Source organism: Prionailurus viverrinus, chromosome D4, assembly GCF_022837055.1.
Source record: "Prionailurus viverrinus isolate Anna chromosome D4, UM_Priviv_1.0, whole genome shotgun sequence".
Taxonomy (NCBI): domain Eukaryota; kingdom Metazoa; phylum Chordata; class Mammalia; order Carnivora; family Felidae; genus Prionailurus; species Prionailurus viverrinus.
In genome coordinates, this window is record NC_062573.1 from 27784506 (window position 1) to 27806731 (window position 22226).

At 48.2% G+C, this 22226-nt stretch overlaps 1 protein-coding gene across 1 annotated transcript in view; it reads right to left on the reverse strand.

Moving 5' to 3' along the window:
* The window catches only part of TMOD1 (tropomodulin 1), an 87544-nt gene that overhangs the window by 1933 nt on the left and 63385 nt on the right, over positions 1 to 22226 (reverse strand). The window contains exons 8-9 of the mRNA XM_047830114.1: positions 18943 to 19086; positions 6467 to 6611 (exon numbers count right to left, since the gene is read on the reverse strand). Coding sequence (XP_047686070.1) covers positions 6467 to 6611; positions 18943 to 19086 — 289 coding nt within the window. The remainder of the gene's footprint in view (positions 1 to 6466; positions 6612 to 18942; positions 19087 to 22226) is intronic.

The following is a 22226-nucleotide window of genomic DNA, read 5'->3' on the forward strand; positions in this document are numbered from 1 at the left end:
GTCTTAACCTGCTGGAATCAATTCCCACAGCTCTTTCTCAGAGCTCCTGGCCTGCCTCCTGCCTTGTAAAAAAGTTTCCACCCTGAAGATTACCTTGCAGCGTCTGTGTCCCCTCAGTGTTAACCTTGACATTTTCCCAGGAGCAAGACAATCGAAGCTCAAATACTGTTCACATCCAAAGTAGTCAAATGCCATAAAGAGGAAAGCACTAGCCGGGAGGTTGCAGGCTCCAGTCATAACTTCTAGGATGACTGGGGAGGGGGAAGGAGGCCCTTTGTTGTAACAAGGGGGAGTGTTTTGAAATGAATTACAGTGTAGGCAGATGAACATCAAGCAGCAGCAAGCTAGATCAGCCACAAGAGAAAGGTCAAAGAAGTCTGGAGAACTGGTAGGTGGCAGTCAAGGGGGCTGCTGGTGTGGCAGAGACAGGTAGCTATTGCAGAAGAGGAAAAAAGGCTGTCTATACTTAGATGTCTTCCAGTTCCCGAGCTGAGCCGGTAGACCTGCGGCCACCAGATCGACGCATACGAGCTGCAACAAGAACCGAATCAGCTTGTGCGTGACACGGAGCATATAAAGCAGAGCCGCCCAGGAAGGCGTGGTTACTCAGGTTGTGGCTGGGAGCAGGGGCACACGGGTCACCCAGTCCAGGGCCTGGAGTTCACCCTGTGCCTGAGCTCCTCCTACCCACCCCTCCACCCCTGTGAGAAGAGTAATGAATGTATGTCGGTGGGCAGTCTCCCAGAGAAGACACAGCATCCGGCTCAGGTCCTAGAGACTACCAGAACGTCTGACAGCTTGGAAATGTCAGGGAACAAAACCCAAAGAGTGGAAACATTTTGTTCAAAGTGACCAGAGGGTTTACATGAACTAGACTTTTAAGTATCACGTTAGCAAGCATGCTAACACGCAGTACCTCGCTGGAGCTCCACCACCAATTCTGGAATGTGGGCGTTGTTACTGTTCCCACTTATAGATAAGGAAAGTATGGCAGAGAGGCTATGTTTCTTGCTCGAAGTAATAAAGCTGGTACTAGACAGCAACAAGGTGTGTGGCTCATCTGGAGGCTCAGTCCAGCACCTCCCTCAGTACAACCTGGGTCTGTCTACATAGATTTTACACATCTGATCCTCACCAGGACATTAGCTCCTTTTCCCTGGAGAAGCGAGAAGAAAAAGTCTTAGGGTCCCTAAGAGCGAGTGGCAGAATCAGGACAGGAACTTGCGTCTCCAGCCCATGGCTCGGGGTACAGATAGGGATCCCAGATTTCTTTTTCCCCCACGTGCCCTCGCCGTGTACCCTGGGCTGGGTCTGTGCAGTTTCCCTAGCTGGCACTCACTCTTACAAGGACTGGATGGGGAGAAGGGCAAAGCAGCCACTTACTCAAGTATTATTTTTCTCCATTTTGAGGATGAAGGAAATTGAGGCCAAGAGAGGGAAGTAACTTGGCCCAAGTCACGGTGAGTATGTGATGGAACTGGAAGTAGGAGCCAAGTCTCCCCATATCTCCCCTGAATTCAGTCTGCTTTTTACTTCCATTAAAGCAAAAACCCTTATTGCAACTGCCAGACTCATGTACTGTCCAAGCCAGAAGGAATCTCAAATCTTCTGGGCCAGCCTCTATCTGCTGCTCAAACTCCTTGCACCACTTCCTGCCAAACTTGAACATCTCCATCACGTCTTTGAGAAGCATTTTAGATTCATTTATATATTCAATGGCATGTACTGGGTGCTATTATATGCCAGGCACCAGGATCAGAAATAAAGATCTAGCTTAACAGGGCACCAAGCTATACCAACAGTAAGTTTGATGAAATATTACAAGTACTCAGGTAGCTCTCTATCAACTATGAGGCAGAATGAATGGTGTGGTCAGAAGGATGGCAGGGAACGGGTCCATTGAACCTTGAAGGGTAAAAGGATAGACTGTGGGAAGGGAAAGGTTAGGAGGAATGGCCCTCTACAGGGATACTTTGGCCTGGGTCACTGGGAGGCACACTCAAGCTACCTGGCCTGGTTGGTGCTAATACAGAGCAAGAGGATGGCCTGTCAGGGGTGTCGAGAGAGAAGTCCAGCAGGGCCTCTCACCAAGAGGGGAGGTGGGGGGCACAGGCTCCCAGACCAGGCTTCGGCCCAAACCCTTCTTGCATCCAATGACTGCAGGTATTCTTATCTCTTGCCTCACTGTAGAGTGGGGACGATAGTAGGATCTAATTCACCTGGTTGTTGGGAGCCTCACATGCATAAGATAGGAAGTGTTCACAGCAGTGCCTGGCACACAGGAAGCGCTATGTAAGCATCAGCTATGATCGTTAAGGGTCATGTGGGCCGTGCCCAGGACTCGCTCCTGACAGCAGTGGGAGCCCAGCAAGTGTACTAAGCAGAGTGACAGAACAAACCTTGGGATGGGCACCCCGTGAGAGATCCTCGCCCTAGAGAAGCTCGAGAGCCCACAGAAGTCGCAGGATGTGAGGCGAATGTGCTGAGGGCTTGACATGAGGCAGGCAAGGGAGGTGGCCAGGAGGTGACTGACCGGCTGGGGAGGGGGCAGCATACAGGGAGAGGCCCAGATTTCTGGCTTGAATGGCTGTGAGGAAAGTTAACACCTTTTCCTGAGATGGTTTTGGGGGAAGATGATGGAATTGATCTGGGGTACTTGTTCGGAAAGTCCTCCTTGAGAATACAGAAGAGAGACTTTCCCATGAAGGAGTGTTTGCTGCTTTTAAACATGTTAATCCTCCTCCCCTCCCCACCTCCACACATACAGCGGTCTTCACTTGGAGTTGGCAATTCAGATTTCATTAAGTGGAGAGAGCTTCGGGGGCAGATTTACAGGACCTGAGAGCCATGCTTAGCCTCTGAGCTATAAATAGTGTAGAGGGAGGAGTCATCTGAGGTATCGCTGTGGGAAAACATAGATGGGGATCCGCGGCTCCTCCCTGACACCGCCGTATGCCTGGTGCCCTACTCTCTCCCCACAGGACACTCTGTTAGCAGCTCGGTGCACAGGATGGGAAGGACCCAAGACACGCCAGTCAGAATGGGTCCCGGAAAGCTACAGAGGCACTGGCTGACCTCTGGCCTCGGGGATCAATATCCCCCAAGGAAGAGCCCACCCACCCTACAGGCAGGCAAAACCCAGTGGAGACTACCAAGTAGGGCGCCCGGAGTCAGCAGAGGCAGGCTTGAGTCAGAAAACTGGAGAGGCTGGGCCCGGTCCGCTCTCCTTGACGGCAAACACTGCTGACCACCACAGTGGCTGGGCAGGGCCTGCAGGAGGCTCTCGGGGATAAAGAAACATTCAGCTGGAAAGCATGGAAGCTTGCTTCATCAGAGCACTGACAGCGGGATGAGAACATGCTGCAAAGAAAGGACTTCTCTTTTGCAGGAGGAGACTGGTACGCTATCAGAAGCAGATGTGTTTGTTATAAAAATTAGCAGATGGGCACAAACTGGCCTTCAAAGCTAGAAATACTACTTCACCAAACAACACTCAATGTTGCATGTAATCACTTAAATGACTCTGCTCTAATTCCTTTGGCGGGAAACCCCAAAGGAAGAGCTGCACAGTTCCTTGGGGTGACCCGGAGGCCCATTATTTTTATCACCTGTCAGTCCTGTCCAGGAAACTGCCACAGTCTCACTTCCCACCGGCTTTCATCACCAAACTCCTGGTCCTACCTTTGCCCACTCTGTTCCTTCTGCTTGGAATGCCCTTCCTTCCCTTCTCTGTGAGTTCCTGCTTTTCCTTCTAGGTCTAACTCCCTCTAACAGTCCCTCCAAACCTTTTGGATCTTTGTCTCTCCTATCTAAAATACTAGGTCCCCCCACCAAGAATGCCTCCTGACCTCCCCCACCATCTAGCACTTCCTTGCAAGGCTGGCTAAAGGCCCACTTCCAATGGGGATGTTTTGCTTAACTGGACTCTGTCTTCGCAAGTCACTTCCTCACGTTGTCTGGGTACAGGGTGTAGGCATTCTTGAATTTTTAGGCACGCCCTTGAGTCTTTTCTCTCCCGTAAGGTTGTTTTAAAGGCTCTGGAGTCAAGGAACTAGCCTTTCTGCTCCCTTTATGTCCCCTGGCACAGTCCTGGGACACAAAAGTTGCTCCAAAAGTGCCTGCTGTAATCTCTGGTGTGACTTGGCTGAGCCACTGCCTAGAAGGACAGTCCCTCCCAGGCTTCTGTTTTCCTGTAAGGGAACTGGGGGGTGAAGGCCTTCCAGCTGCAGCACCCTAGGGCCCGGCCAGAACCTCAGAAGCTGCTGGAGATAGGAGTCGGGCCTGGGATTTGGAGTCACAGGCTCTCAGGACTGGGTGCGTCCCCAAGGGCCAGGTTATCCAACCCACAGCTGATCCTGGTGCCCCTCCCCCACCGCAGCACCCCTGACCTCCGGTCATCTGGAACTTCTGTCCCTAGAAAAGGCCTCCAGACCATTTTGCCACTAGAAGACAAAAGCTGGGTTAGCCCTGGGATAGGCAGCCCTGGGCACAAAAGAAGCTTAATCTAAACTGGGAGGGGAAAATGTCAGGCTACGGCATGTTGGAACAGAACTCAAGGCCTTTAGTGCTGGTTTTGAAGCCAGATCACAGCTGGCCACAAGCATCTAGATTGCTGGCCTTCCTCAACAGTTCAGGGTAGCTATCACCTCTGTTATACCATAATAATGACTGATAATTATTTGTTTGTGTTTATTTTATTTTTTTTTTTTAACGTTTATTTATTTTGGGGACAGAGAGAGACAGAGCATGAATGGGGGAGGGGCAGAGAGAGAGGGAGACACAGAATCGGAAGCAGGCTCCAGGCTCTGAGCCATCAGCCCAGAGCCCGACGCGGGGCTCGAACTCACTGTCTGTGAGATCGCGACCTGAGCTGAAGTCGGACGCTTAACCGACTGAGCCACCCAGGCGCCCCTGTTTGTGTTTATTTTAAATAAGGGCACTTCAGATAAACCAGGATACTAGGTGCATTTTTGTCTCTTTGTTGTATGGACTTTTCTAGACCCGCAGCTCTAGAAAAAAGTGGCATCTATGTGGCGAGCAATGAATGAATAACTTCTTATAGGTACTGTGGTAGCGCTCTATCAACTGAGGCATAAGAACGATGTGGTCAGAAGGATGGCAGGGAACATGTCCTTCTAGAGCAGGAACCTGTAACTTCAACACCCAGCGCCCTACAGGACTTTGACCAACATCTGTTGAATTGAGTAACTCAATCTAAAGTGTACGTGGTTCTCTGTGCATCGGGTCTGTGCACACACACCTACACACCCCCCTCTATTTTTCCAGGTGTTAACCTAGCCTCAGACTCATCACTAGAAATGACGTGCCTCAGATTTGAGATGTGCTTTAGTATTAGGCTATTTGCATTTTGCTGAGTGCTCGAAGCAAAAACCAAAACCCCCATGTGTAGAACAGGCTTGAATCTGATCAAAAACTCACCGAAGACCTTTTCCTTTAGAACATATAGTTATTTCATAATCCAATCCCAGAAAGAAGCTCTCATCCTTTTTCTTTCTTTCTGAACTTGTATACTTCCTTCTCTTTGGTAATAAGAATAATGTAACTTGGTTTGTCTTCTTGCCTTGGTTCTAGAAAACTCACAGCTAAATGTAATGATCAATTATGTTAACATATTAGGCCTCCTCCTTTTCTTGCTGTTTTTCCCTCTTATTTTCCTACAGCCTTAGCAGACATAGTCCATTTTGTACACAGTGTCAAGTCCTTTTAGCAGCCAGCAGGAATACCCATCATAAATAACTACGCACAGAGGTTGAGAACAACAGACGCCTGTAAGTCAGTCAATGACTGATCTCACTTTTCATTAACTGACTTGTATACCTATTGGGCAGATGCTCATAAAAATGTGACATTTTCTTTTGTTTCCTTTTTGGAAAAAAAAAATAACAACTATGCCTTTAACTGAGAAGAAATGAATGTAACCTGTTTAACTTACATTTTCAATTTTTACCTTAAAAGTGCTATGAGGTTTCCCAGGCATGGGGTTTGGGTAGTGGTGCTAGTTGGTGGCTTTGGGGGCAGGGACTAGAGCCAGACCCGATGGTCCTGAGAGGACTCTGAGCTCAGAGGAGGGTATTCAAAGAGGAAAAGACTCACGGTGAGCCTGTGGCCCGCCACATGTCCTCTCACTCAGCCAAACAAGGCGCCCAGGGTGCGCTTGGGCTCCAGCCCTGCGCTGTGCTGAGCCCCCCGGGGAGGGGAGGAGTGCTCAGCCTCAGCTCCTGCAGATGAGGCACCCACAGTCTAGGGGAGGCAGCAGGCCGGGCGCCAATACAGAAAACTAGAAAATGTAACCAAGGTGGTAGTCAGGAGTGAGGCTCAAGAAGAGGGCTCCCTTGGAGAAGGTATCAGTGGAACATTCCTTGCCATATCCGCACACCACCCCCACAACCTCCAGGACAGGTGGGAAAGCCACGGGCAGGTTTTTGGGTAGCACATTTCCACTTACCAAGGTCGTTGTTGTTCATCATTGCGTTGGACGCCCGCAGCCGGGGCCCCTGCTGGGTAAAGTGGTAGCCGAATTTGAGAAGCGTTGCGTTTTTTTCCAACATGTTTACTATCTCCATTTCCACTTTGTTGCCCAGAGGTTGGCTCTTTGGTCAAGAAAAGAACAGGAGTCACTACTCATCCCACTTGTGCAGGAATCTTTTCTACTAGCAGAAACCCTGCGTGGTGGGCAGGGATTTTAACCACTCCCCGACTCCACCCCCAAGAACAGGGAATTGGAAGTTTGGAGAAGGTGAAGGGTCACACACCAGGAGCGAATGAGCTGGGATTCAAACCCAGGCCTGCTGGATGCCAAGAACAGATCTTTTCGTTGCCCCACAGCATCCTTTCTACAAAACTCGAGCAGGAAGGATCTTCAACGAGTCTCAAGGAGATTAAAAGTTCCACTGCCCTGGCTATACCCCATATTAATTAAATCCAACTCTCCAGGAATGAGACTCAGGTGTCTGTGGCTTTTAAAACTCCCAGGTGATGTCAATATACAGCCAGGTTTGGTAACCAGTTACTTAGATGAATCCTTTCAATTTCCAAATGAAGGAAATGGAGAGACCCAGAGAGGGGAAAGGATTTGCCTAAGGTCACACAGTAAGTTGGGAATGCCCAGAGTTCATTTTTCTGAAGCCTCCTTCTGATCATGTTAGTTCCCTACCCCAAGATCTCTAGTGACAAAGATTGAAAGAAAACAAAAGAAAAGGAAAAACCTTACAACATACAATCTTGGGAAGGATATAATGAGGATGTTCAGTCTTGCTTATAATAGTGGGGGAAAAGGGAAGCAACTTAGACATTCATGGAGAGAGAGTTGTTCAAATAAATGATGATTGAGTTTTACAAGAGAACATGACAGATATCAGATGATAATGCAAATCTTTGGTCACAGGCCTGGGAAGATGACCATGAAACAATATGGAGAAAAAAAGCCCAGTTGCAAAACAGGTCATATTTAAGTAAAGTTACATGGATTTTCCATACACGTATATATGCCTAGAAAGAGCCAGCCAGTGTACTGGTGGTGGTGGGATTTGGGAGAGATTTTATTTTCTTCTTTGTATCTTATTGTTTGAGTTTTCTGTTACTATGTATAATAACACATACAAAATAAACATAATCTTGGGGCGCCTGAATGGCTCAGTCGGTTGAGCATCTGACTTCAGCTCAGGTCACGATCTCACAATTTGTGGGTTCGAGCCCTTGCACTGACAGTGAGGAGCCTGCTTCAAAGTCTCTGTCCCTCTCTCTCTGCGCCTTCCCTGCTCGTGCATACTCTCTCTGTGTCTCAAAAATAAACATTAAAAAACATTCAAAATAAACACAATCTTTTAAAAAGTTTTTATTTATTTCTGAGAGAAAGAGAAGGGGTGGGGAGAGAGGGGGAGAGAGAGGGAGAGAGAGAGAGCACTCGTCTCCAAGTGGGGGAGGGGCAGAGAGAGCAAATCCCAAGCAGGCTCTGCACTGTCAGTGTAGAGCTCGATCCCACGATCTGACTGAGGTCAGATCATGACCTGGTTCAACATCAAGAGTCAGATGCTTAACCGACTGAACCACCCAAGCACCCCTCAAAATAAACATAATCTTAAAGAGATCTGAAAAGACATGGAGAGCAAACTAAACATCACATCAAGGTTAAAGACTTTCCCCCTCAGGGCAGGAACAAGACAAGAATGTTCACTTTCACTAATACTGTCCTGGGGGTCCTAGCCAGGACAATGAGGCCCCCTTCACCCATCTCACCCCCCCACCTCACCCCTCACCTCTGGCAACACCCATTTGTTCTCTGTATCTATGACCTTGGTTGTTTTCTGGTTTTGTTTTTGCTTAGATTCCACATATAAGTGAGATCCTAGGTATCTGTCCTTCTCAGTCTGACTGACTTCACTCAGCATGATGCCCTCAAGCTTCATCCATGCGTTGCACATGGCAAGATTTCCTTCTTTTTTTAGGGCCGAGTAATATTCCATTGCATATATATATACACCACATCTTCCATTCACCCACTGGTGGGCACTTAAGTTGTTTCCATATCTTGGCTACTGTAAATAATGCTGCAGTGAACATGAGGGTGCATATATCTTTCTGAATTAGTGTTTCTGTTTTATTCAGATAAACACCCAGGAGTGGGATTGCTGGATCTTATAGCAGATGGACAGATTGGTTTAATTAATATTTTGAGGAACCTCCATACTGTTTTCCACAGTGGCTGCACTGATTCACATTCCCACCAGTAGAGCACAAGGGTTTCCTTTTCACCATATCCTTACCGACACTTGTCATTTCTTGTCCTTTTTATTTTAGGTATTCTAACAGGTGTGAGGTGATAGCTTATTGTGGTTTTGATTTGCATTTCCCTGATGATCAGTGGTGTCAAGCATCTTTTCATGTACCTGTTGGCCATCTGTATGTTTTCTTTCGAAAAATGTCTATTCAGATCTTCTGTCCATTTTTTGATCGAATTTTGAAATCTGAATAATTAAATAAAATTTTAAACTCAGTTCCTTAGTTGCACTGGCAATTAGGTCAGTGCAGATACAGAACATTTCCATCATCACAGAAGATTCTTTTCAATGGTGCTCCCCTAGACTGTGAGCCCTTGGATAGCACATAATACTCAGCATCTCCAGGTCAAGGTCAAGGAATTGAACTGAATGGAGGAAATAGGAACACGGTTGATGCACAACAACACAGGAGGGTTGAGAGGACACATTAGCCCACCATCCAAAGGGACAAGCATGTACCACAGTTGAGACTCTTGCTGGAGGACTCCTCCCAGGTACTCTGACTTCACGAGAGCCTGAGTTCACACGGGGCCGGCAACGCCAAGCTGGGCAGGTAGAGTGACATTGGCGAAGTTCCATCACCCATCTGTCACGGCTCCTGAAAGGGCTGAGAAGAGCTCAGGCCTGTCCTCAGAGGACTCAGCACAGCCCTGGGCTCTGGTCCGCTTGGCCTGGCCGGTAGTACAGGGACCATATAAGGGCCCGAGAAGGAACTGGAAGGTCCTCCGCCCACCCCACTTAGCAGGAAGCCTGGCCTCTCCTTGAGGTCACTTTCCGGGAAAGCTCTATTAGGACTTAGGATGGGCTGGTCTCAGGAAGCACTGATCTCCCCCGAGTGGAGGGGCTTCCAGCATCTTCAAGGGCTGCTTCCGCAGAGCTGACACTCCATGCCCCTCGGTCCAAAGCACCAAGCACCCAGTGCAAACTGCCCCCTTTCAACCTCCCTAACCACTGGGGAGGCAGAGCAGGCAGGTACTGGCCCTTCTGTCTTAGAGATGAGTCAACTGAACTCATGTGTAGATGGAAGCTGGACTGTGCTCCCTCTGTTTAATGCCAGAGCCAGGGCTTGACCTTGACCTGACACTGGAAGGACTTCAGAGGATCCTCTAGGCCCACATTCTCAAACTAGGGTCCAATATCCCTGGGATACATGCAGAGGTTTCTGGGTATATTCAAGAAAATACAGGATTCTACTAGATAATCATGGCCAGTCTTCCCAGAGTGTCAATCTTTGACCAAAACTATTATTTTTACATTAAAGAGTAAAATAGAAAATGTGCACACATCTTAAGAAGTGTCACACTTGCTTTATCTCAGGCTGTCCCTCTTCAGCGACTCTGAGACTAGAAGGCCTCAATCATTTCAGATGAGAGAAGAGGCCATGGGGACACTGCCAGGACTAAAACTCTGATCTCTTACTTATTTTTCAAATATTTGTTACTGAGTGATCGTTGTGTGTGAGGCAATGCCATAAGCATTTGATAAGCTAACTCATTTTCTCCTCCCCATACATCTATGGAGCATGTACAATTAATTTCATCCTGTAGGTGAGGTACATAAAGAACAGAGTATTAATAAATTTCCCCCAAATCACAGTTGGTTACAGAACCTGGATTTGAACACAGGAGTTTCACTCCAGAGTTTGCTGGTTCCCACCTCAATTGGGTGTAGGGCTGATGATGGGGGCTACAGGCAGATGGGGTTTGGCTCAGAGTGCGGGATTGTGATCTAACCAGTAACAGTGTCTGCACATGGAAGGAAGTGTCTGGTAAGGCCATAGACTGCCCGTCCCTGGAGGTGTATGGACAGAGGGCAGGGTGGTGCCTTGGGAGAGTCTCCTAGACGTCATTAGGAGTGGGGAAGGCCTAGGTTCTGTGACCTTTAAGGCCCCTGGGACCTGCATTCGGTGCATCCATGAATGGCTTGCGTGGAGGGCATTACAAAATTAGGCCACCTGGACAGTGGGTGAGGGGCAGTTAGGAGCCCCTGAACAGCAGAACCCAAGGGCAGCTCATGCTAGGACTGGCCACAGCAGACTCTGGCAGCACAGCCAGGGAGAGAAGGGTGGGGAAGAACTCTTGCCACCCCCACCTTCAGATGTGCTTAAGAATTAAACCAATCACTTGGGAATAAATATAATCTCATTATTAAACATTCAGATGATACTAAGACAGATTGAGTAAAGTCAGAGAGTTTCCCTCACCTCCCTTATCCGAATCCTACCCCCTTTCTACAGAGTAAGCACCATGGCCAATGGGGTGTGTTGCCTTGGATTGTGTCTATGAAGTATATAATAAAAGTGCACGGAGTTTTAAATGTTTTTCTTAAATGGAGTCGTATCATCTGCATTGTTGTGCAACGTGCGTTCTTGATGTAACATTTTCTGGAGCTATTTCCAAGTCAGTACATTCAGAGCTTCTTCATCCCTTTGAACTGCTTCAGGGGATGCCCGGATACAGCCGGATATTTAGTTCGCTTCCGTTTTCCTCATTACACGCCAGGCGGCAGTGGCTTTGCAGGGGCGGGAGCCAGTCTTTCGGCTGGACGTGGGGCTGTGGCATGGCTAATGGCTGGGTTCAAAGACAGGCGTATTTGGGGTTAAAACTGTGACTGCTCTGCCAAGAGGGTACAAATGCTGACGGGCCCTTCGGCAGTGACAACGGCTCCCGTTTCCTCACACCTTTCCTGTGGCTGAGTATTATCAGTCTGATGAGAAGATGACCAGATTCGCTGGCTTAAGAACCACCAACCAATGCCTGAGGTGGAATTCAGCTGTGGCCTAGAGTGGCTGGCTCTGAGACCCCCATTGTGGCCAGAGGCACCACGGGCATCAAGAAGCTCACTCTGTACATCTGGTGGGGCCAATCATGGCCTTTTCTTTGTGATACAGAAGATGTGGGCAACTGGGAATACTTGAGAAAACAATAGAAAGGAGCCCTGGGAATTATCTAGTCCGAGTTGAGTCACAAATGCCGGCTGATATTAAAATTCCTTCAAAATTGCAGCTGCCAAGGTCGGTTCTCCCTACACGCTCCTGGGGATGGGAGCACATCACCTGTGAGGCACCCTGCTCCATCCCTGGGTACCTCTGCTGGTTAGAAAGGTCTTTCTGGCCAAACTGCAGCAAAGGAAAAGAGCCCAGCGGATTCTCACTTTGGTGATTTTAAAGTATATCTGCCAATTCTTTGATCCTCCTCCCTTCCAAAGGCGGAGCCTAATTCCCCACCCCTTGAGGGTGGTTGTGCTTAGTAACTCACTTCTCACAGATAGACCATGGCAGAAGTGACTGTGTAACTTCCAAGGTTGGCTCATAAAAGGCATTTGTGGCTTTCTTCTTTCTCCGCGTTGGATCGTTCGCTCTGGGAGAAGTTGGCTGCCATCTAGTAAGGACACTCAAGCAGACACTCAAGCCTGGTGAAGAGGTCCACAAGGCAAGGAACTAATCCTGCCAACAGCCATGGAGGAAGCCATCTTGGAAGCAATTTCTCCAGCCCTGGTCAGGCCTTCAGACTGCACTCTACTGCAATCTCGTCAGAGATCTTGGGCTAGAACCATGCGACCAAACTGCTCCTGGATTCCTGGCTCTCAGAAACTGTGAGCTCATACATGTTCATTGTTATTTTAAGCTGCTAAGTTTTGAGGGGTAATCTGTTACACAGCTATAGATAACTGATACACTCACAGGCAATGCTGAGCAATAAAAGCCAGACACAAAACAGCACATACATGGGATTCCATTTACGTGACATTTAAGAGCAGGCAAAACTTATCTATGGTGATAGAAATCATGACATGATTGCATTTGGAGAGTATTAATTGAGGGGGGAGCATATGAGGTGCTGGAAATGTTCTGTGCCTTGATCTTGGTGCTGATTACCCAGGTCTGTGTATTATACAATATATTATTATATAATAATATAATAATTATACAGGTATATAAATCCATATATATATATATATATATATATATATATATAAATCTAAATATATAAATATATATCCATTGAGCTGTCCACTTAGGGTATATTTGTTACTATATGTAAGTTACACTTTAATAAAAAAGTAAACATAAGTAGGAAAGAAAATAAGGGAGGAGAGGAAGGAGATAAAAAGTTGTTTCCTGCAGGAGCACCTGGGTGGCTCAGTCAGTTAAGCGTCCGACTTCAGCTCAGGTCATGGTCTCACGGTTGTGGGTTTGAGCCCCACATCGGGCTCTGTGCTGACAGCTCATAAACCTGGAGCCTGCTTCGGATTCTGTGTCTCCCTCTCTTCTGTGTCCCCCTCTTTCTCTGCCCCTCCCCTGCTTATGCTCGCTCTCTCTCTCACTCTCTCTCTCTCTCTCTCTCTCAAAAATCAACAAAATGTTTTTAAAAAGTTGTGTCCTGCACAGGATATGCTAGAATCTCTCAGAGTTCAATGCCCCCCAGCCTACTCTTCCACCACCAACTGATCTAATTAACAATAGAAATATCACCTCTCCTTTATTGAGAGAAGACACATTCCAGGTCCATTTTAGAGGTGAGGAAACTGAGGCATTGGTACATTAAGTGACTCCTCCCCACCATTACACAGCAAGAATGTGACAGAGCTGAGGCTTAGCTTGGATTTGATCCTTGTTTGACTTCAAGTGTCAGAGACTTGAAGACAGATAACCCCTGGGTCAGTCTGTCTCCTGTCTGGAAAGCTCTTGGCTTTTCAGAACAGAGTGTAGCCTCCACTGGGGGCTGGACATGGTACAATATGGTTATGGTCACAAATCTTTATTCTGACTCATGCTGATCTGCGTAGGAAAGTGATTTTCTCGACATCATATTGTTTTTCCCTCATTTCCACTGACTCTATCTCATTTCTCCCTGAGGAGCAAGGTCAGTAAAAGGCCATAATTGGCATTTTGAGGAAGTGATGGTGACACATGCCTGTTCTCCCACAGAGGCTGGATATTTCCAGGCTGAATTACTTTAGTACACACAGACACAAAAATCGTGCACAAGCCAGGAGCTGCTGCCTAGAAGCTGAATGTATAAGGAACAAAAGAGAGAACATGACTGGTCAAGAGGTCTTGCTCACGTGGTTTCAAGAGTGTGTTTTCCTTTTTTTTTTTTTTGCAGACAAAAGTCGTATTCATCCTATCCTCATTTATTTTTTTTTAATTTTTAATGTGTATTTATTTTTTGAGAGAGAGAGAGAGAGAGAGATAGAGCACAAGCAGGGAAGGGGCAAGAGAGAGAGGGAGACACAGAATCCGAAGCAGGCTCCAGGCCCTGAGCTGTCAGCACAGAGCCCGACGTGGGGTTCGAACCCACAGACCGTGAGATCATGACCTGAGCCAAAGTCTGGCGCTTAACCGACTGAGCCACCCAGGCGCCCCCTATTCATCCTCATTTAAAAGAAAAATTTAGCCAGCTACCATGAGTGTGTAATCTAAAGGGGGTGTCACCATGTGTGAAAACCTTCAGGATCTTAGTCCAGTGTGGCTTTTGTTTTCTTCCTTCCTTCCTTCCTTTTTTTTTTTTTTTAATTTATTTTTGAGAGAGAGACAGAGCATGAGCAGGGGAGGGACAGAGAGAGACAGAAACACAGAATCTGAAGCAGGCTCCAGGCTCTGAGCTGTCAGCATAGGGCCCGATGCGGGGCTGAACTCGTGAACCGTGAGACCATGACCTGAGCATGACACTTAACCGACTGAGCCACCGAGGTGCCCCTTGTTTTCTTTCTAAATTTATTGGCGCTAGGAAGCTAATCCAATCTGGGTAAAACAAGAAAATGCAATCTATTCCTTCAGCCTCATTTCAAAATATGAAGCATATCCTCACTGTCAAATATTGGAATGAAATGTGAGAAATCCAGCCAATACCCCCCAGACATTGCACATACATTTATTTGGTGAGGGGTCATGTTTAAAGGGGAGACCTTGTCTGTTCTGAGGGGCAGGGAGTACCCTGTGCCCTGGGGTCCTAGGGAAGGGCCTACTGGGGGCGGCTTTGATGGGAGTAAGGAGGGCAAAACAAGAGGGACAGAGAATCACCATTTGGATTTGGCCAACTTGGGATGGAGACGGCTGGCAGGCACCCCATATGTGGCCCCTGCTCCTGGGGGCTGAGGGTCTCTCCCGTCCACCCGTAAATGCAGCCCGTCTGGAAGGTGGGATACCTCAGTTCTGGCCCAGGTCTGACACTAACTTGATCCGTGACCTCAGCACGTCCCATCCCTTCTTTGATCCTCAATTTCTCCACCTGCAAAAGGAGGGCTGGGCTAGATGTTTCCTCAATGCCCTCATCTCTGGGTCAGGACCTCTCTGCCCCCTCCCACCCTCACTGCCGGCTCAGGGCCACTTCAGATGGCAGCACAACATTGCTAGGAGATAAAGAGAGATGGCTAGGTAAACAAACAGCCCCAGGATCCCAGTTCCCAGATTTGGGTCCTGAGCCAGCCAGCAAGGCTCTTGTCACCAGGGTAGAACTCCACAAGTCCCTTTCTCCTTTCTTTGGCCGTATAAGGAAGAAGGAGGACAGAGGCTCACTAACACAGGTTACAGGCACAAGAACTGAAGGGAAAGCTGTGGCCTCTGAGGACGGCGGTGACTAACCAAGAATGAGGAATAAATCAAATGCCACTCATCACCTCCTCTTTGGCACATGCCGCAGGGCCCAGAGCTGGGGCACCGTGGAGAGTTGCACTGTGAGAGGCACGGGTGGCCTTCCCTAGACTGCAGGCCTGTGGGAAGACCACCCCACAGACTCCCCTCATCTGGGCAGTCATAGCACCCCCCCCCGCCCCTTCCCCCCCCCACACACTGGTCTCCCAGGTGCTGATGCCTGCCCTCAATTCTCTCCTACCCAGGTAGGAACCATCTTCCCGGAACATGGCACGGACTGGTGCAGATCACAGCCCACAGCCCACTTTCACTCAACCTCCCCAGTCAGAGCCCTTTGGATGTCCAACTCCCTCTCTGGCTTCCTCCGGGGGCACCATTAATCTTGTTTGGATGGGCTCCACGGCTTTTCCCCTCTCGTTCTTTTTGTTCATGAGGTTCACTGCACCTGAGATGTCACGGCCTCCACCTCACACTCTGAGATGCTATCCCCCCTATGAGTTTGTCTCAAACTCCATCTCCCCCGGCAAGCCCTCCGTGATGCCCGCTCCTGACTGAGACTGCTTCCCCAAAGGCCTGCCGTCTGTGGCTGGCTGAAGTACCCGGTTTGATGATCATTTCTGTACTTGTCTGCCTTCCTGTCCAGCGTGGACTCACCGGAGGGCACAGCCGGAGCCTCGTTCACACAAAGAGCCCACGGTGCAGCCCTGGGGTTCAGCCAGCAGTCATCAAACACTGAGATGAACCAGAAAAGAGGCTCCCACGATGGCGGGGGGAGGTGGTGACCAGCGCTCTAGCCTCACACCAAGGGAAAGGGACTGCTGAGGAAAGCCAAGTAAGGCCCACACAAACCGAGGAGGAGTCGGGAGCCCCAGAGGCACACTTCTCGGACTGTGGAGTCACATCAGCCTGGGCTTAATCTTGCCTCTGTCACTTCCCGTGTGCCTGTGGGCAGGTTACAGAACCTGCCTGGGCCTTTAGTTTCCTCACCTACAAGACAGGGGTGGGTCATAAAACCCACTCACAAAAAGTCTTTGGGAGCATTAAATGAGATAATGGATGCATGGTATCTACTCAGTAAATCAACTCTTAGAATTGTGTGTGAATTCTCTAGGTCACCTTCAGAGTAATTATGAAAGTTAACAACTTCATAGATGATATCTGCCGTCTCCTTAGAAGTAGAGATTCTTATTATCCCCATTTTACGTGTGAGGAAACTGAGGCTCAGGGAAGTGAATGTTCTCACCCCGGAGTGTTCAGGGAAGGGGAGGGTGATAGTCCTGGCTCTGTCTCTGTGCTCAACAGCGGTGGACAACAGTGAGAAGGCAGGTAGGCAGCTCACTCTCTGTCAGCTGTCAGCACAATGACCTGAGGCCAGTGCTCTGGGTCACTTTTGGCCAACATTCTGCCCTAGGAGTCAGGTTTCAGCTGACACTGGGTAGACCCTGACTCCCTGCCCAGCCAGGCCTGGAGTCACATGAGCAGCCAATCCCAAGCCTTGGCCCAGGGCTGCTGCTAAGCCTGCTGCATGCCTTCGTTCCAGTTGATCTGCCCCTCCTGCCTGCAATAAAGCAGGATCAGCAATGGCAGGAAGAGTGGGAGTGGGGAGGGGCTGGGAACGGGCGACGCAGCAGAGGCCCCTGGCACGCGAGAGATGCAGGAGTCCGACGCAGCAAATTCACATGACAGGGCTGCTGAAGGCTTGTGTGGTTTCTTTATAGGAATTTTAAAAAAGGGCCTTCTCTGGGCGAACAAGTCCCATACCAAGGCTTGGAGAGCAGGGTATAGGTTAGATTTTCCCCCCTGCCCCCTGTGCAGTGAACAACATACACAACCAGGCCTGCTTACCAAGCCTGCTTACCAAGTGTCACTGAGGAGTCAAGTTCTGAGCTGGTTACTGGAATAAAGAGATGGCTCAGATACAGCACCAGCTTCTGGGAAGCTCATGGGAAGCCGAGGTGCTGGGAGAACACAGGGAGGGGACACCTAACTCTCTCTGAGGAGAGGATTAGAGGCCCTACGGCAGGCTAATGGGAGAAAGTAGTGATATGCAGGCTCTCAAAAAAAAAAAAAAGTTGGATTTGTGGTGTTTGCCAATTTCCATAGTATAAATGCTTCCACCAGAGGTGACTTCAGGGTACCAGCGTGCCGTCACTGAAGTGGAATTGAGGACAGAAGCCTACAACCAGCTCTGGCATGCTGACTCTAGAACACCACTGGGAAGAGAGGCTTCCACTGCATCCAGAAGGAAGAGGAGGGATTCTCCAGGCAGAGAAGGGGTAGGGGCAAGGGAGGATGTTCCAGAAGGAGAGACGACGACAGCAAAGACATGGAGGTGCACAAGTAGTGAGCAAAGGTGAATCAAGGGGTTACGGTTGGGAAGGGCCGTCAAGGCCTTCTGGAGCCTCGTAACGCTTTAGTTCTTGACTCACAGAGGGGTCACATGCCTGCCATGATTCATTAAGCTGCACATTGAAGTTCTGTGCGCTTTACCACGTGTGTGTGATATTTCACAATAAGGATGAAAAGCACAGATAGTCTCATTCAGGAATAACCACTGTTTACAATTCTATTTCCTTCCCATCTTTGTCCTGTGCACGTATTTATACGACCATTCAGCAAACATTTTCAGGTAGGAAGACAAAAGTTCCCTATTCATAGACCATAAAGAAGAAAGCATTTTGACAATGAAAGCCACATAGTGTCATGGAAAGAGTGTGGGCTTTGGAGTCAGAGAGACCTGAATTCGAATCCTGCTTCCCAAAGGGCTAAGTGGGTAGCCCTGAGAAAGTCGCTTGTCTTAGACTGTCTGAGCTGCTTCTCTTCTGCAGGCTGAGTCAGGTAACACCCACATCCTTCAGGGTTGTTGGGAAGGTCACAGATGATATGCGGTTAGATGCACCGCACAGAGCCCAGCCCACAACAGACCCTCAACACATGCAATATACAAGATATTGTAATTGGCATCATCTTAGAAAGTCAGAATTGAAAGGATTGCCAGATAAAAAATGACTGACCCACAGAAGTTTCAGAGAAATGGTAACCCTATAAGGATAAAGTCAAATTAGTGTTTGCCCAGAGAATAAACTCAGTGGTAGGGAGACTCAAGAGCCCATTGAGTGGGGCAGGGGGGTGTTTGAAGAAAATAGGGATATTTAGCCTGATGAGGAAGACTCCAATGGTTTATCAGATCTGTGCCCCAGATGTGCCCCATGTGCAGCAGAGAACAGAATTAAGTGCAATATACAGGACCTATAGGAAGCTGATTTCTATTGGATATGAGGTGGGATATTCTCACCAAGAGCTGAAGGGGTGATGTTGGGAAGGAGTGAGCTCCCATAACTAGGGGGTATACAAGTAGAAGCCAACAGAGCACTTGATGGGCATGATGAAGAAGGAAGATGAGCACGGTGGAGGGTGTGGACCATGACCTTTGAGGTGCCGTAATGCTGGGCTCTGGATCTGCTCTGTCCACAGCATCTACCATCCAGCAAGTGAGGAACTGTAAGCATCCTGTAGTGAAGGACACAAAGAGACGCTTGTCTGTCGTACCTGGTTATCGATTTTCAGTTCCACTAGAGAAGTGTTGTATGGGAGAGCTTCCACCAGGCGCAGGATCCCGGCTCCGGAAATGAAGTTGGATTCCACGTTCAGCGTCTTCAACACCTTGTTCACCTTGAGCATCTCAGCAAGGGCCTTGAAGCACAGAAGAAAAGCAAGGGTACCTGTGAGTCACCCTGAGCAAGGCTGGAGCCCCTCTTGGATAGAACCTAAAATACTGAGAGGTCCTTGCTGGGAGCGAGAGTTCCTTGCACACTCATGCTGTTCAAGCCAGCGACCAGGCAAGATGATCTGTACAGCCTCCTTCACGAAGTACAACTCTGTGGCCCTCCTCCCCTCCAATGCGCCATGGCTCCGGAACCCTAACTGGAGAATTCCACACTCTCTATTACCTACATCCAGCCTCTATTACCTGATTCTTCTCCCTTGCTCGGCTTCAAGGCTCACTGATCCCTTACAGAGGGGCTGCTCTCAGCTCCCCATGCATGCCTGGTGCTCTCCCATGATTTGCTTTTGCCACCTGGGATGCCCCTTCCTTTCTGCTTCACTCGTCCAAACCCTGCCCATCCTTCAAGGCCATTCTCAATTCCTCTTTCTCCAGGAGCCTTTATACTGATGGCCGCAGTTAGCTGTGGCCTGCCCTCTTGAACTTTGTAGCATTTATTCATAACCTCCCTCATGAAACTTGTATTCTTCTGTTCAGAGTTGTTTTTAGTTCTTGACTCACAGAAGGGTCACATGCCTGCCATGATTCATTAAACTGCTTGTTGAAGTTCTGTGCACTTTTCCATGTACGTGTGATATTTTACAATAAGGATGAAAAGTACAGATAGTCTCATTCAGGAATAACCACTGTTTACAATGCTGTTATATTTCCTTCCCATCTTTGTCCTGTGCACATATTTATACGACCATTCAGCAAACATTTTCAGGTAGGAAGACAAAAGTTTCCTATTCATAGACCATAAAGAAGAAAGCATTTTGACAATGAAAGCCACATGGTGTCATGGAAAGAGTGTGGGCTTTGGAGTCAGAGAGACCTGAATTCGAATCCTGCTTCCCAAAGGGCTAAGTGGGTGGCCCTGAGAAAGTTGCTTGTCTTAGCCTGTCTGAGCTGCCATTAGACTATATACTCTTGGCGGGATGAAAGTGTACTTTATTTATCTCATGGTGCCCACATTCTCAGCACACAGTAGCTTCTTAGTCACTGTTCACTGAGTGACTGACTGGTGGAGTCCCAACCTCCCTATATACCCTCTACTTGTTGCTTATATTTCCCTGTTGGGATTCCATGGAGTCATTGTCCTCTTCATCTGAGCAGCAGAGAGCAGAGAAGGAAGCCTGGGAAACCACCCCACTGGGCAAGTGACCAGAGCAAATGGGAGGGGAGGAGCTCAGGTGGCCCCCAGCACGTTTCAGAGGAATTCAGCCAGAGGGTGTAGATGACAATCAGAGCCTCTGAAGGAAATGAGGTAATTAGCAGTTGGTGGAAACGATGTGTCATGGAGGAAAGGAGACACCAGCAGCTGATAGCCCAGGGTGTATGATCAGTGGGCCCCGGTTGTCTGAAATGACTCTCTGAGCCAGGAATGCCCTTCCCACCATCCATGCTTGCTGAAACCCTATACAAGCTCAGCTCCCAGAAAGCCTTCCTTGTTGATATCGTCCTTCCCTCCTCCCCCCGCTTCCATGTGCCTCCCGGATGGCCTGTCAGCTTTCCTTATGACCCCGAGGAGGTTGGACCCTCCCAAGGAGAGGGTCTCAGGCTGTGTTCTCTCCACAGCATCCCTCCCGCTCTCCAGAAAAGGCCTGTCCAGGCCTGATAATCAAAATATTTAACAATATTTTGGCAAAATATTTAACAATATAGGCAAGTGCACCAGGCCAATCCAAGTGGACATGCCAGTGGCTAAGCAGGTCCTGGAGGCCCTGTCATGCCAGGTGTCAACTCTTCTTTTCTGTATCATGGCAGAGGAATGAAGGTGCAGGGAAAAGAGCTGGGGCAGGGACTGGGGGCACTTACAGAGCTTTTCACTCATGTGTGGAATTTAAGAAACAAAGAAAAAGAGACAAACAAAAAAATAGACTCTTAAATAGAGAACCTCCAGAGAGGAGGTGGGTGGGGGAGATGCGTGAAATAGATGAAGAATTAAGAGTACATTTATCTCTTCTTTTCTTCTTTTTAAAGTTTGTTTATTTATTTTGAGAGAGAGAGAGGGAGAGAGAGAATCCAAGCAGGCTCTGTGCTGTCAGTGCAGAGCCGGTTGTGGGACTTGATCTCACAAACTGTGAGATCATGACCTGAGCCAAAATCAAGATTTGGAGGTTTAACTGACTGAGCCACCAGGCACCCCAAGAGTACACTTATCTTAATGAGCACTGAGAGATGTACAGAATTGTTGAATCATTATATCAAACACCTGAAACTATTATATCATTAATTATATTTCAATTAAAAATTGATTTAAAAAAATAATTGATTGCTACTAAATAGACTTCAAAGCAAGGAAAGTTATTAGGGTTAGAGAAGGGCATTACAGAACGATAAAGGGGTCAATTCTCCAAGAAGACATAACAATCCTTACTGTATATGTGCTAACAACAGAGTGTCAAGCTACAGGAGGCAGAATCTGATAGAACTGCAAGGAGAAGACAGATGAATCACTGGTAGAGTTGGAGATTTCAATAGCCTTCTGTCAGAAATGGAAAGATCCAGAAGGCCAAAAATCAGTCAGGGCATAATCGAACTCAACAACACCATCAATCTACTGGATAGAAGTGACATCTATAGACTACTTCATCCCACAAGAGCAGAATGCACTTTCTTCTCAAGTTTGCATGGAACATTCAGAAGGAAGACCTGGCCCACCTTGGGCCACCAAGACAGACACATTCTGGGCCATGAAACATACCTTAACTAATTTAAAGGAACAGAAATCGGGGCACCTGGGTGGCTCAGTCAGTTAAGCGTCTGACTTCGGCTCAGGTCATGATCTCACAGTTCGTGGGTTCGAGCCCCGCGTTGGGCTCTGTGCTGCCAGCTCAGAGCCTGGAGCCTGCTTCGGATTCTGTGTCTCCCTCTCTCTTTCTGCCCCCCCCTCCCCCCCCCCCCCCCGCTCACACTCTGTCTCTCTCTGTCTCTCAAAAATAAATAAATGTAAAAAAAATAAAATAAAATAAAATAAAGGAACAGAAATCATACAATGTCTACTCTCAGAGCTCAAGGGAATTGAACTAGAAATCAGCAACAGAAAGATAACTTTGAAAGTCCCCAA